The sequence below is a fragment of the Aedes albopictus genome, chromosome 3, assembly GCF_035046485.1.
Source record: "Aedes albopictus strain Foshan chromosome 3, AalbF5, whole genome shotgun sequence".
Lineage (NCBI taxonomy): Eukaryota > Metazoa > Arthropoda > Insecta > Diptera > Culicidae > Aedes > Aedes albopictus.
In genome coordinates, this window is record NC_085138.1 from 367,301,844 (window position 1) to 367,316,350 (window position 14,507).

The 14,507-nt window shown below is 39.3% G+C and overlaps 1 protein-coding gene across 1 annotated transcript; it reads left to right on the forward strand.

Moving 5' to 3' along the window:
• The first annotated feature begins 450 nt into the window (after positions 1-450).
• LOC109432321 (eukaryotic translation initiation factor 2-alpha kinase 1) lies at positions 451-3,351 on the forward strand. The gene is made up of 3 exons (XM_029875154.2): positions 451-702; positions 776-1,539; positions 1,858-3,351. Exons 1-3 carry the CDS (start codon positions 627-629, stop codon positions 3,163-3,165), a joined length of 2,148 nt encoding a protein of 715 aa, XP_029731014.2. The 5' UTR covers positions 451-626; the 3' UTR covers positions 3,166-3,351.
• The last annotated feature ends 11,156 nt before the right edge of the window (positions 3,352-14,507 follow it).

Genomic DNA, 14,507 nt, shown 5'->3' on the forward strand with positions numbered 1-14,507 from the left:
GCTGTGTAATATTAATCAATCGATGTAACGACCTGGTTGCAGCGATTTCGATGTAATATTCAACAACTTTTTTTGCTGTGTAGGATCTTCCGAGTATTCTTGCACATGAATCCTCCAAATACACATTTTTGGAATCCTCCAATTATACCAATAATGGCACACTCAAATCGCCTCATACTTATTCACAAATATTCATGTGCCAAATCCAAACCCTTTTGGAATGAAGAGTGAACGAACGAACGAAATTACGACTCGTGCAAAGAAGTTAGATTCCAAGACGCTTTACCTTAAATATAGCTCCTGACGCTGGGCTCCGTTCACAAAACTTTACTTGACTTCAACCCTGGTCTTACAAAACAGCTGATCAGCGACAATGCTGAAAAAGCGAAAGAGCAACCAAAGCAAACCGTCAAAATTCACATATGCGCGTGAAGAAGAATCCTGCGAAGAACAACCTCATCAGCCGCAAACCGCGCGCGAGCTTATCGTGATTTTTATTTTGATTTCGACAATCCTTCTACTTTTTTCGTTCTGCTACTTTTGTGAATGAAACATCCTTCCCTGTTGTGAAATGGTAATCGATTAGAAAGTGTTTCCCTTGGTGAAAAACAGTGAAAACTACAACGATGGATTCGGACGAGGATGAGGATAATTTCGACCATGAATGGGATAACCTCCAGACGATAAAAACATTCGACGGTGGTAGGAGAAAGTACGGAGATTCGTGAATTTTCCAGAATGTTCTAAATGGGAGCTTTGGGTTTTATGTTTTCAGTGCGATCCCGAGATGAGCTTTCGTCGGTGACCCGTGCCTCGACGAGACTGATGGACAATGGTCTCCAGAGTCGAATTGCTGCCAAGGCGAGCACGCCGGTATCGCTGCTGGTGGAAAGTCTGGTTCAGCAACTGTGTGCACTACTGGAAGCGGATCCGGAACGGTCGAAAGAATTATACGAAATGATTTGCCAACGATTGCATGCGGTCAATCTGATCGACGAGACCTACTCTATGGGGGAATTTGAGATGATGCGAAGCCAGTACCAGAAGGCCCTCTATCAGTTGGTCAGCGTTGCCCGAGGCAATAACCTGCCGGTGCCGTCCCTCGAGAACATTTGGCCGTTGCAACCGTCTGTTGGTTTGGAATGGTCTCGGTATTATAGGGAGTTTACAGAATTGGAGTTCATTGCCGGCGGGGGGTTTGGCAAGGTGTTCAAGGCTCGGAACAATCTGGACGGGATTGTGTATGCTGTGAAGAAGATAACGATCCGATCGACAACCATCAAGAACGTGCTGGTGCACCTAGCGGAGGTTAAGACGTTGGCCAGTTTGAATCACATCAATATTGTTCCGTACAAGGCGGCCTGGTTGGAACCGTTGTTGGCCAATGGAGAACCGGGAAGTGATTCTAGTGGAACTGGCATTTCAACTATTGACGATGATGATGATGAGGATGAGGACGATGTAGAAGAAAGCGACGAGGAAGAGGAAGACGAGCGAATTTCCAATGGAGTGTCGTTCAATTATGTTTCTGGATTTCAGGTAATTAACAAGGAAAAATATCCTAAGGTGCATTTTGTTTTTGTTCCTTTTTATATAACTGCATATGATAATACTTACGAAAAATGACTATCCATGGCTTATTATAATTGAACAAACTTATTCCTTTGCATAGCCCCATGAATTCGAAACATATTTATTTTTTCTTTATTGTAAGACTCATTAATTATCCTGTGCATTATTGATGCGAACATTTCTAATCAGGTTCCTCTTTTTGTCCTCAGTATATTTTTCAGATTACTTGTTTTATCTCTTTAGAGAAAACTAAAATGAAATGATTTGTTCGTTCGTTTTTTTCAGTCTCGCAAAAGAAAATCTACTCTGAACGATTCCCTAAAACTTCAAGATGACACCGATGATTTCAGTATTCAGTTCGAGGACAGCAACGGTTGCAGCAAACCAGAAGAGAACAACCAACAGTTGGCTGAACTAGAGGATGCACGAGGAAGCCTAATCAGCGTAGAGGAATCACAACCGCACGTAAAGCTGAAATGGGCAACTCTTTACATTCAAATGACACTTTGCCATCTCACGCTTCGGGAATGGTTGGACGACCGCAATCGTTTCCTGTGTTTCGAAGAATTCTATCACAATTTCTTGCGCTGTCCGCGAAGAGAATGTACCACAACTGCCAATCCGAGGAACTCCTTCTGCCGTCAGACATCGAAACTCAGTTCAGGCAGTAGTTCTGGTGATTCCGGTCCTTTGATGGAAGCCAGAGCCAGTATGCCAAGTCCCCCACAGGACGACAAATCTGCTAACCACACACCGCAGCACCTGGACGTCATAACGGACGTTCTTCAGCAGCTGCTCAATGGCCTCACTTACATCCACTCGCGAGGAATCGTCCATCATGACATCAAGCCGAGCAACATTTTCGTCAGCGTAAGCGATCACGACAAAGCGATCTCCATCCAGCTAGGAGATTTTGGCCTAGCCTGTCCTCTGCAAAGTTCCCACACCGGAGCCGGATTTGGAACTCCCCTCTACGCCGCCCCGGAGCAACTCGAAGGCAAATGTGACCCCAAATCTGACATCTACAGTATGGGAATCATTCTGCTGGAACTGCTCATTCCCTTCGACACCGACATGGAGCGGGCCGATATGATCAAACAGGTTCGCAAGGGTCAGTTCCCGAAAGATCTTGACCAGGAATACGTCGAACTGCTCAAAAATCTCCTTAGTACCCGTCCCTGCCGCCGTCCGGACACTTTCGCCCTGACCGAGGCCGTCAACTGTATGAAACTCAACCGGGACAAAGTCATTTCCCAGCTGCGGAAAAGTCTTTCCATCCAAGAGGAGGAAATTCAATCGCTCAAAAGCACCATCGACGAGAAAACCCGGCGCCATGAGGAATCACAGGAGGAAATGTCCCTTCTAGAGTTGCGAACTAGCGAGTCGCTCATTCTGAAGGAACAGGAGCTGATCTACAAGACGCTGGAAATCGAGAACAAGGAGAAGCAGCTGCGCTCAAAGGAACAAGAGTTGCGAACCAAAGACCAGGAGATTCATCGGCTCAGAGAACTGCTCAAGAGTTATCAGGAGAAGGACACCGGTGATGAAAACGGCAGTGTCGATGGCGGACAGGGCAAAAGTGAAACTGAATGAGATACCAACGACCCAGGAATTGCTTTCTCATTGCGTGATGACCTACTTAGAATCGATTTCATTGACTTGATTGCGTTAGGAATGGTAGGATGTAGTAGAACTAGGTACTATTAATAATTTCTTTAGAATAAAGTAAGTTTTGTAGGTTATTTATTGCGGCAATAAAAATAAATTTGATCCCGTAGTTACCAAGTAGGTAACAATCTTTTCACTTCTGCTTATTTCAATAATATTGTTATCGGTTAGACTAAGGCCTGGGTGTCCTCTGCTGTACGTAGGAGTCGTCTCCATTCTACTCGGTCCATGGCTGTACGTCCCCAGTTCCGCAATCTGCAAAGTGTCTACAAATTCTTTGTTTTTTTTTTTTGTGAATGTTTAGTCCAACTCCTGTAGAAATCTCAGTTGCACTTTTCGAAAAAAAATTGCTGAAGGAATATCTGAAGAACCTTCAGTTCCTGTAGAGGCATCTGAAAGATGACCCGGGTTTGTTAAGATTTCTATTGAAAAAAAAAATCCTGTAGAAAAACAGCAAGTATTTCTGGGGAAATTTATGAAGAAATCCATAGAGAAATTCCTAGAGGTTTCCTTAATCCTGGAAGAATTTACGCGAAAATCTTTGAGGAATGAAGAATTTCTGTATGGAGGAGTTTGTAGAGGAATTCCTGATTCCTGAAGGAATGTCTGGACGAACTTCTGAAAGAACCACTGTACTTTCTGAAAAAAACATCGAAGGAGTTGTTAGAATGATTAGTTGAGAAATTTCTCAATAAATTCCTTTGAACTATTCTGCATAAATCGCTGTAGGAACTTCTAAATGAGTCAATGTTTTTACCCTTCTTACACCCATAAGAAGGGTATAAATATCGCTCGAAAAACCGACTTTCGATCCGAGGCCCGGAGGGCCGAGTCTCATATACCAATGAACTCAGCTCGACGAACTGAGCAAATGTCTGTATGTGTGTGTGTGTGTATGTGTGTATGTGTGTATGTGTGTGTGTGTGTATGTGCGTTACAAAAAAAAGTCACGCACGTTTCTCAGCCGTCTGTCAACCGATTTGAGTTCTCTTGGAAGCAAATGAAAGCTACTACATCCTAGTAGAACGCTATTGAATTTTTTTTCGATTGGACGTTTGGTTACCGAGATATCTCTCGAAGAGTACTTATGAGTCATACTTCTAAACTTTTTAAGATTTTTGACCAAGTGTATCATAATAAATGTTTCGACCGTTTGTCAATCGATTTGGGTTCTCTTGACACCAAATGAAAGCTACAGCATCCTAGTAGATCGCCCAGAAATTTTATTTCGATTGGACATTTGGTTACAGAGATATCTTTCGAAGAGTACTTCAGATTTATACAACTAAACCTTTTGAGATTTTTGACCAAAAAAATCATAATAAATATCTTAGCCGTCTGTCAACCGATTTCGGTTATCCTGGCACCAAATAAAAGCTACAACATTCTAGTAGAACCCTATACAATTTCATTAGGATTGGACATTTGGTTACCGAGATATCTTTCAAAGAGTACTTGGGAGTAATACAGGTTAACTTTTTGAGAGATGTTTGACCAAGGGTAAGGGTACCATAATAAATATCTCAGCCGCCTGTCAACCGATTTGGGTTCTCTAAGCACCAAATGAAAGCTACAATATGCTTGTATAAGGCCCTGAAATTTTATTTCGATTCGACATTCGATTACTGAGATATCTTACGAAGAGTATTTCAATAAATTCTTTTTTTATTATATTCTCTTGTTATCGTGCATTTCTTTTTGACCAGTCTATGGGAAATTATTTTTCAATAAATGATGCTGACCTCATACAAAGTGTATACTAGCAGGTTATTGTTTTCAACAAAATTATAAATAACAAATTACAAATACACAGGAATTTTATGGAAACTAACAATATGTTTAATGAAAGCTTTGAAGAACCAGACAGCCAAAATAACTAGCTAATGCCAAAACTGATTAACTTAGTAGATATATCATTTTTGTCGTTTTTACACCATAACCATGAATACCAAGTACTTCGGAGCTAATTTAATTGACTGATTTAGACAAAGTGTATCTCGCTGATTTTCTTACCCATTTGTTAATCGATTCAAGATCTTTTAGCAGTTAATAAAAAATACAAAATTCCAGAATATGTAAGCTGTTTTTTAAACATTCCATACAAGACTCTAGGAAGTGTCTGGCATTTCTGGTAGTTTAGTCCATGGTCCATGATGCTATTTTGGAAACCAATCCACTAGATGCCAAATCCACAATATTTTCTAGAACTTTTGGTCAATTCCACAAAACAAATATGTTAAATACAAATAATACAACAATAATTTTAATAAGTGTAAGAAGGGTTCTGTGCACCATAGGTGGATTAAATCGGGTTTTTTTTTTTTTGGTTGAAGATTTTCTGTGAGAGTCCCTGGAGGAATTTCTGAAGAAACTAATGAAACAATACTGGAAAGCATCCAAGAAATATTTTTGAAATGTTAGAGAAATTTATGGATGAATTATGAATCAATGATTTTCCTTCGCTGAATCACTCTCATATCGAACTATCTTTTCTATAGTATTAAACGTTTTATAGATATATAAATCAGCAACAGTTACCTTCATCTTCTTCGTGCTCAAGTTATGCATCGAAACATGAAAATTGAGGCGAATTTGCGGCAATATAGGTTACATTTCGTGCACTGCTATGGTGAAAATAAACTCTATCCTGTTTGTTAAGAGTCATGACTACTATAATGTGCATGCAAACATCGAAAACATATTAAAAACTTATGAAAAAAAAAAAAACAAAGTTTAATACTTTTTTTAAGGAATCGTGATATGGGCGTTGTAGATCTTCTTTCTTAAAATATTGAAAATGTTCATGGATGTAGAGTAGATCATCAGCAGAGATCTCCACATGCTTTTTGGTTAAACTTTACACCGCAACATGAACATTAGGGAGAGTGGGACAAAATAGGTCACAAACCATGCTCATCCACGGTGGAAATCAACTTTATTTCGTTTCTTAAGAGTATTTGCATCGTGATTGCAATAATTTACATGGAAGTGTCAAAAACAGTTTGAAATCCTATGAAAGGCAAATGCTTCATAGTGTTCAAGAAAAATGGGACAAAATGGGACATTATCGTGATATAAACAACATGAAATTTACTTGTTGTGAATTATCTTTGCTAAAAAAATGGTTGTAGATCATCTGCGGAAGCGTATGAAGATCTATGTATGTTTTTTTGGTCCGAAACATGAAATTCAGGGTGAATTGGGGCAATATAGGGTGTATCTCGTACTTTTTTTTTAGTGTACCCTCCGCTCACCCCCACACCAAAGAACTCACACTGAGAGCCCTCTGGTAATGGACACTTACTAACAAAAAAAAACAAAAATAACGCGGAGAACAATTATAACTAATTCAAGAAATGTGAATTCCCAGTGGAACTATGTTCCTTTGAAGGGATTCACTAACTAAACTAGAGAATTAAACGAAACTAATAAACTAAGCATATAACCTTGTATAACGTTTGTGGCTTATAACTTCAAATTGATTATTTTTCCTTTAATTTAAGTTAAAAAGCAGGCAAAAACTAGCAGGAGCCAGAAAAACCTACATTTAAGGAAAGGTTGACACACTATACGATATATTCGCTTACATTCCGTAGTAAATATTGCTTAAACTTTCTTTTAAAGAGGATTGTATTCGTTATGCCTTTAATGTCAGAAGGAATGGAGTTGAACTTTGAAGGGCCATAGTTTGTTATGCAGATAAGGCCCAGGTTCGTGTTCACTCTGTTTCTCAACAGTTCATGTGCATGTCTTGTGGTACGTATATTTGCTCTATTTGAAAATTCAATGTTGTGATGAAAGTTAACGATTGTTCAAAGCATTGTGTACATACATGACAGTGTTAAAATCACGTAAACCAAGAATTGGAATAACATTATGATGCAAATTAGTGTAAAGCGAAGTCGTCGAAAACAAGGGAGATAAATTGAAAATAACTTTGATACATCTATTCTGCAGCACTTGAACCTGTTAAGTTTTGATTTGGAAGCATGACCCCAAACTATAATTAAATACTGTAGGATAGAATGTATACAAGCGTAATAAAATTGCAGTAAAGCTTCCTTATGTACAAAACACCGAACTCTTTTCATCAAGCCGCACAATGATGAAACTTTTTTCAGAATTTGTTTTATGTGAATATCCCAAGAAAGACAAGAGTCTAAGTGTATCCCCAAATATTTGAAAGATGAAACTTTTTCAACATGAACATTATTGACACATGGATCGGGGTGTTGTGGTATCAATTTACGCGAAGAACGAAAAACCATATATTTAGTTTTTGTGAGGTTTAAAGAGAGCCGGTTTCCGTCAAAATATTGTGTTAGGCATTCAAGATCTGATTCAATGTTCTGAATAACAGATTGAATACTGTATTCAGGATAAAACAAAGCCGTATCGTCAGCAAAAAGTCTTGGTGTCCCATGAAGCTTCAAGTTGCCCAAGTCATTGATATAAATAAGAAATAGCAAGGGTCCAATGTTACTCCCTTGAGGAACACCGATTTCAGTCGTTTGCAAGCTACTACGGAAGCCATTTACAGAAACATACTGTTTCCGATTGGAAAAATAACTTTTTATAAGATCGTTTGCAACCCCTCTTATTCCATACTTCTCGAGCTTTTTCAGAAGAATATCATGATCTAGGGTACTTTTCTTTCGCATCATAATAACTATAAAAGCTTGAAAACTTATGAAAAAAAAACTAATATCAATAATTTTTAAGGAACATGGGGCAAAATGACACATTATTCTGATCTGAGCAACCTGAAAATGCTCCACGTTCTTTGCCCAACTAACATTTTCAGCGCTATAAGCTTTAGTCATTAGCTTTCTGTTGTGTAACAATCGAATTGAAGCATTCAACGCTGAATAAAAGAGAAGCTAGTCAAATATAAACCATAAGCTAATACATGGCTGCAAAACAAGCACCATACAGCTACCATCGTAGGTTTTCTGAAATAAATCATTTGTTACTGGTGCTGCCTTTACTGCACTCTATTCCAACTCCAGGAGATTTCCCAGAAGATGTGAAAACTTAAACAAATCGATTTGGAGTCACTACCAACAGAACAGCTGCTACTATACAGTACAATCCGTAATACTGACAAATCCACAAACCAGCAGCGCTTTCATGGCTGTTATGTAATATCATTACAACTAGGAGCTGTAAATAATAAAGAAACTGTTGGTATACCAACACGGCTTGTCGGATGTAAACATTATTGTCAAAACAAACTTTAAGCGGGCTATATAGCTACTACACAAATACTTTACAGCTATCCACCTTATTGCTGTGAAATTATTTATTTGGGTTGCTTTTATTGCACTTTAAGCCAACTCCGGAAGATGTGCAAATCAAATAAGAGTTCCAACCAATAAAACAGCTGCGTTTATATAGTACGTTTTGTAGTGTTGCCAAATAAACAAAACAGAAGCGCTTCGTAGCTGTTTAAAGAACACTCTTTCAGCTAGAAGCTGTGACGAAGAACCTGTTGGAGCAACCACACAGCTTGTTCAATGTAAACATGATTGGAGTAATTAAAACGGGGTACAGTCGAGTCTCTTACTAAACGAATTCCTATTAAACGGACTCCTATTAAACGAACTCCTACTAGACAGGGGTGAGCGTTATAGGAGACTAAGAGCTTATGGGATTTCGGCATTTTGGGGGTGTGGCCTATTATCTCGGGTGTGTTGAGAGTTAACGCAATACTTTCTTCGGCAAAGTTTTAGGGCTTGATAAGATCTACCATTTAGAACTTTGGTTCATATGATTAGTTGGCAATTTGGCCGCTAGAGGGACCATCAACAATTTGATGCTAAATTGCACTACAGGAACCATATCAGGTTGTCAAGCAAACGTTACGATATGCGACAGCTCAAGACCCTGATAATTTGGAAGGATAGTGTCTTCGGGAAAGTTATTGGGTACGCCAATAACTTACTGACGATGAGTTGCGAAGTTCGAAATTCCTCCACTGGGCGGCGCTAGTGAGCAAGTAAATTTTCAAAAACCTCATATCTCAGAATCCCGATAACTTAGAAAGATGGTGTCTTCGGCAAAGTTGATCAGTATGACATAAACTTACATAAAAATAAACACTTGTTTCGCAATTCTGCCACTAGGAGGCGCTAGTGAACATGCAAATTTTCGAAATCTCATAGCTCAGAATTCTGATAACTTAGGAAGTTGGTGTTTTCGGCAAAGTTGATCAGTATGACATAAACTTACATAAAAATAAACATTTGTTTCGCAATTCTGCCACTAGGCGGCGTTTACCGGTTTTTTCGCCTTTTTTCGACTTTTTTGGCGGTTTTTCGGCTTGGCAAAACTACTGTCGCTCCCCCCGATAATTTAGAAAGTTGGGGTCTTTGGAAAAGTGGATCAGAGTGACATAAACTTACATAAAAATAAACACTTGTTTCGCAATTCTGCCACTAGGCGGCGCTAGTGAACATACAAATTTTAGAACTCTCATAGCTCAGAATCCTGATAACTTAGAAAGTTGGTGTTATCGGCAAAGTTGATCAGTATGACATAGACTTGCACAAAATGGGACACTTTTGTCAGAATTCTGCCTCTAGGTGGCACCAGTATTCAAGCAAATTTTGAAAATCTCATAGCTCAGAGTTCTGCAATCTTGGAGAGGCTGTATTCTTCATTGGTGAGATACTTGGTTTGAAATTCTGCTCCTGGGCAGCATGCATATTTTATTAGTTGTATACCTTGATGTCAGTCGGACTCGAAAGAAATCCTCCGTGGAATTTTTAAGAGTATGCCAGCTGAAACTACTAGACGAAATAAAAGAATTAAAAAGTTAAAGAATTGCGAAACAATTGTTTATTTTTATGTAAGTTTATGTCATACTGATCAACCATGTCGAAGACACCAACTTTCTAAGTTATCAGGGTTCTGAGCTATGAGAGTTCTAAAATTTGTATGTTCACTAGCGCCGCCTAGTGGCAGAATTGCGAAACAAGTGTTTATTTTTATGTAAGTTTATGTCACTCTGATCAACTTTTCCAAAGACCCCAACTTTCTAAGTTATCGGGGGGAGCGACAGTAGTTTTGCCAAGCCGAAAAACTGCCAAAAAAGTCGAAAAAAGGCGAAAAAACCTGGTAAACGCCGCCTAGTGGCAGAATTGCGAAACAAATGTTTATTTTTATGTAAGTTTATATCATACTTATCAATTTTGCCGAAAACTCCAACTTCCTAAGTTATCAGGATTCTGACCTATGAAATTTCTAAAATTTGCAAGTTCACTAGCGCCTCCTAGTGGCAGAATTGCGAAACAACTGTTTATTTTTATGTAAGTTTATGTCATACTGATAAACTTTGCCGAAAACACCAACTTTCTAAGTTATCAGGATTCTGAGCTATGAGAGTTCTAAGATTTGTATGTTCACTAGCGCTGCCCAGTGGCAGAAATGCAAAACAAGTGTTTATTTTTATGTAAGTTTATGTCACTCTGATCAACTTTTCCAAAGACACCAACTTTCTAAGTTATCGGGGGGAGCGACAGTAGTTTTGCCAAGCCGAAAAACTGCCAAAAAAGTCCAAAAAAGGCGAAAAAAAAACCGGTAAACGCCGCCTAGTGGCAGAATTGCGAAACAAATGTTTATTTTTATGTAAGTTTATGTCATACTGATCAACTTTGCCGAAAACACCAACCTCCTAAGTTATCAGAATTCTGAGCTATGAGATTTCTAAAATTTGCAAGTTCACTAGCGCCTCCTAGTGGCAGAATTGCGAAACAAGTGTTTATTTTTATGTAAGTTTATGTCATACTGATCAACTTTGTCGAAAACACCAACTTTCTAAGTTATCAGGGTTCTGAGCTATGAGATTTCGAAAATTTGCATGTTCACTAGCGCCGCCTAGTGGCAGAATTGCGAAACAAGTGTTTATTTTTATGTAAGTTTATGTCATACTGATCAACTTTGCCGAAGACACCATCTTCCTAAGTTATCGGGATTGTGAGATATGAGGTTTTGAAAATTTACTTGCTCACTAGCGCCGCCCAGTGGAGGAATTTCGAACTTCGCAACTCATCGTCAGTACACGGTCAGAAAATTCACTCATTTTCGAGCTAAAGTGGGACAACTCAAAATTGAGTAAATTTTTTTTCCAGCGATAGCGCTGGCCCAAGTGCGAAAATCTCATCAGTTTAAGCCGTATAATATTCTTGATGATGCGAAGAATATTATACGGCTTAAACCAGTTGGATTTTTGCACTTGGGCCAGCGCTATCGCTGGAAATGCAATTTACTCATTTTTTGAGCTGTTCCAGTTTAGCTCAGTTTTGTGTGAATCTTACTCATTTTAGAGTAACATTTTCTTAGCGTGTAAGTTATTGGCGTTCCCAACAACTTTCCCGAAGACACTATCCTTCCAAATTATCAGGGTCTTGAGCTGTCGCATATCGTAACGTTTGTTTGACAACCTGATATGGTTCCTGTAGTGCAATTTAGCATCCAATTGTTGATGGTCCCTCTAGCGGCCAAATTGCCAACTAATCATATGAACCAAAGTTCTAAATGGTAGATCTTATCAAGCCCTAAAACTTTGCCGAAGAAAGTATTGCGTTAACTCTTAACACACCCGAGATAATAGGCCACACCCCCAAAATGCCGAAATCCCATAAGCTCTTAGTCTCCTATTAAGTGGATTCCTATTGCGCCCCCCGACCAGTGATCTTATAAGAGTCTCGACTGTATTTTCTATGCTATTTTAGGGACAATGGAAATTCGCGGCTAAATTTCTCAAATTTCGCGGACCTACATTGAGAATTTCGCGGTGATTTCGCGGCAACATGTTTGTGACCGTATCGTTGAAGATAACACCAATTTTTCATGCGAAATTATAAATTCACTTGGATTTTGTAGGACATAACCATAAATTTACAAAAAAAGTAACATATTTGATGAAAAATCAGAAAGGAAGTAGATGTAAAATGCATTAAACTTTTATTTTTCCAGATTTGGAATCGTAAATTACTTTACACGGTTAAAGTTATCAGCTAGTTTATGTTTAGAAATTGAAAAATTGGCAGAATTTTTAAGTTGTTTCCTAAATTTTCTCAGATTTCGCGGCATTTCGCGGGATTTTTAAATTTCTCGACCAATGCCCAATTTCGCAGGATTCGCGGCTTCCGCGAAATCGCGAATTTCCATTGTCCCTACTATTTATATATAACAGTGTGACAGCGAGGACATCATCGGGACCAGTGGATACGGTGATCGGGAGTTCGATTCCAAGTAGCTGCAAGTACTTTAATTATTCAATTTTAAAAGCGATAATTCCAGTTCCACATGTATTGTGTCACGGTATCCATAACCCAGGGATGTCAGATGATTTTTTGAAAAATCTGTATCGCTGTTTCCAAAACTCTGTATCCCATACTGTTACCGACAACGTCGGCAACAATGGAGCGTCAGGCACCAAATCCGGATGGAGTATCTAGAGGAAGGGAAAGGAGTAACGATGGGAATGGGAGGATGGAAAGGAGGACTTTGCCGCCGTACGTTTAACAAGCTCGACACGAAACAAAAGTGAAGAGTGCAAAGTAAAAATCCGGCTTTATGCCGAACAATAGTGGCTGCGGAAAATGAAGAAGAATTCTACTTCTACGGAGTAAGTTAGAGTGCGCCAAAATCTAGTGAAACTATTCCTGCTACTGGATCGCATAGATTCGTGGACGGTCCAGCATAGCTATTCGACCTACGTGTCCGATACCCTACGAAGGACGACACCGCCAGGTGGCATCCGATGATGATTCGACCGTCTACATCCAACCCCTTTAATGCCCATGGCCAGCAGGCACCGGTCAGCAAGACACTATTAAGCGAGGCGTCGATCTCTCAACCATCCTGGTAACGTCGCCCCACCCCCCTCTTTGGCTAACAACGAAGCGCCGGTCTCTCAACGTTCCGAAGCAGCATGACACGAACACCGCATGGTTCATCAGGTACGTCCGACTCCATCTCCTGCCTTCCTCGACCACCACCGAGCAGTAACGGGCCCCAACGAAACCAAATATGAATTTGTAACCACCAAACTAATCCACACCTATACACACAAAAATTATAGAATACAGTAGATAAGACTCAACTCATATCTTTTAAAACCTAAAAGCGAGAGAGCAAATTCCCTAGCAGTGTTCTGGCCTTCCCTTGTTTGCTTGGAGAATTTAGTTGGCAGGTAAGTATAGGGTGGTCCAGTCTTCCCCGGTCGATGCCGACCCTGAGGGACTTCAAAGGTGAGCTGGCCTGGGCGTATGGACGCCGATGCCACAGGACGCGTGGAGCGTCCCATCGGTAGTTACAATACAAAAATAAAAAAAAACCCTTCTAGCTAAAAAATCTGTATTTCATATAAAACGAAATCTGTACGGATGCTCAAAAATCTGTATTAATATGTATATATGGCATCCCTGCCATAACCTAATTATATTTAATCGAATAATTTGGGGATGTCGTCGAAATATAATTCAACAACTGTGTAAAAGCTGAAAAAGCGCCTTCTCAAGATGTTATTCAGTTAGTGGTTACATAGGAGCCGAGAAAAGAGCTATGATTTAGTGCCATAGAAGCTGCTCGAACAGCATATAGGGGTATTAGGGGCATAATGGACACCCGGGGCGAAATGGACACCCCTGTTTTTGCCGAAACCGTTGGCTTTTAGGCAAAACTTTTATTGCATAAATGTAAAAGAACAAGTCATTGTTCTATTTTTCAAAAGTACCATTTATAATCCTTCAAAATAATCAAAATATCATCAAGGTATTACGAGTGTTTGGGTGTGCCCACCATAAAAACAAATGAATTGTTAGCTTATTTACATGTATACGCAGATTTAGCAATGGATAAAGTATTATATTTTTGATCAGAATTTACTCAAAAAAGTTGTTTTAATGTCGTAGTCGATTTGGGGCGAAATGAACACTGGCAATTATGAATGGATGTATGCGCGTTGCATACTGTTAGGCGTTTTAGCGAGTTTGGAAAAAACAATCCGATCATTTTAGCATAAAATTTATTTAATTAACTTTTATATTATGTAAACTCGCTTAAAATGGAGTATTATATCTGTGATATTGATCTCCGTAGGCAAATTACTTAACTGGTCGATGTTATCAAAGATACGGCATAAAATATGTAGGGGTGTTCATTATGCCCCGATGGGTGTCCATTTCGCCCCGTACCTTTCCTGCCAGCCCCAAAAAACACACGGTTTACAATTCATTATTTCTTCACAATAATAACAT

Excerpts from the sequence above, each read along its gene's own strand:
- LOC109432321 (XM_029875154.2), top strand. The coding sequence starts at position 627 with ATGGATTCGGACGAGGATGAGGATAATTTCGACCATGAATGGGATAAC. Across the intron at positions 703-775 it reads GATAAAAACATTCGACGGTG|TGCGATCCCGAGATGAGCTT; the intron begins GTAGGAGAAAGT and ends TTATGTTTTCAG. Across the intron at positions 1,540-1,857 it reads ATTATGTTTCTGGATTTCAG|TCTCGCAAAAGAAAATCTAC; the intron begins GTAATTAACAAG and ends CGTTTTTTTCAG.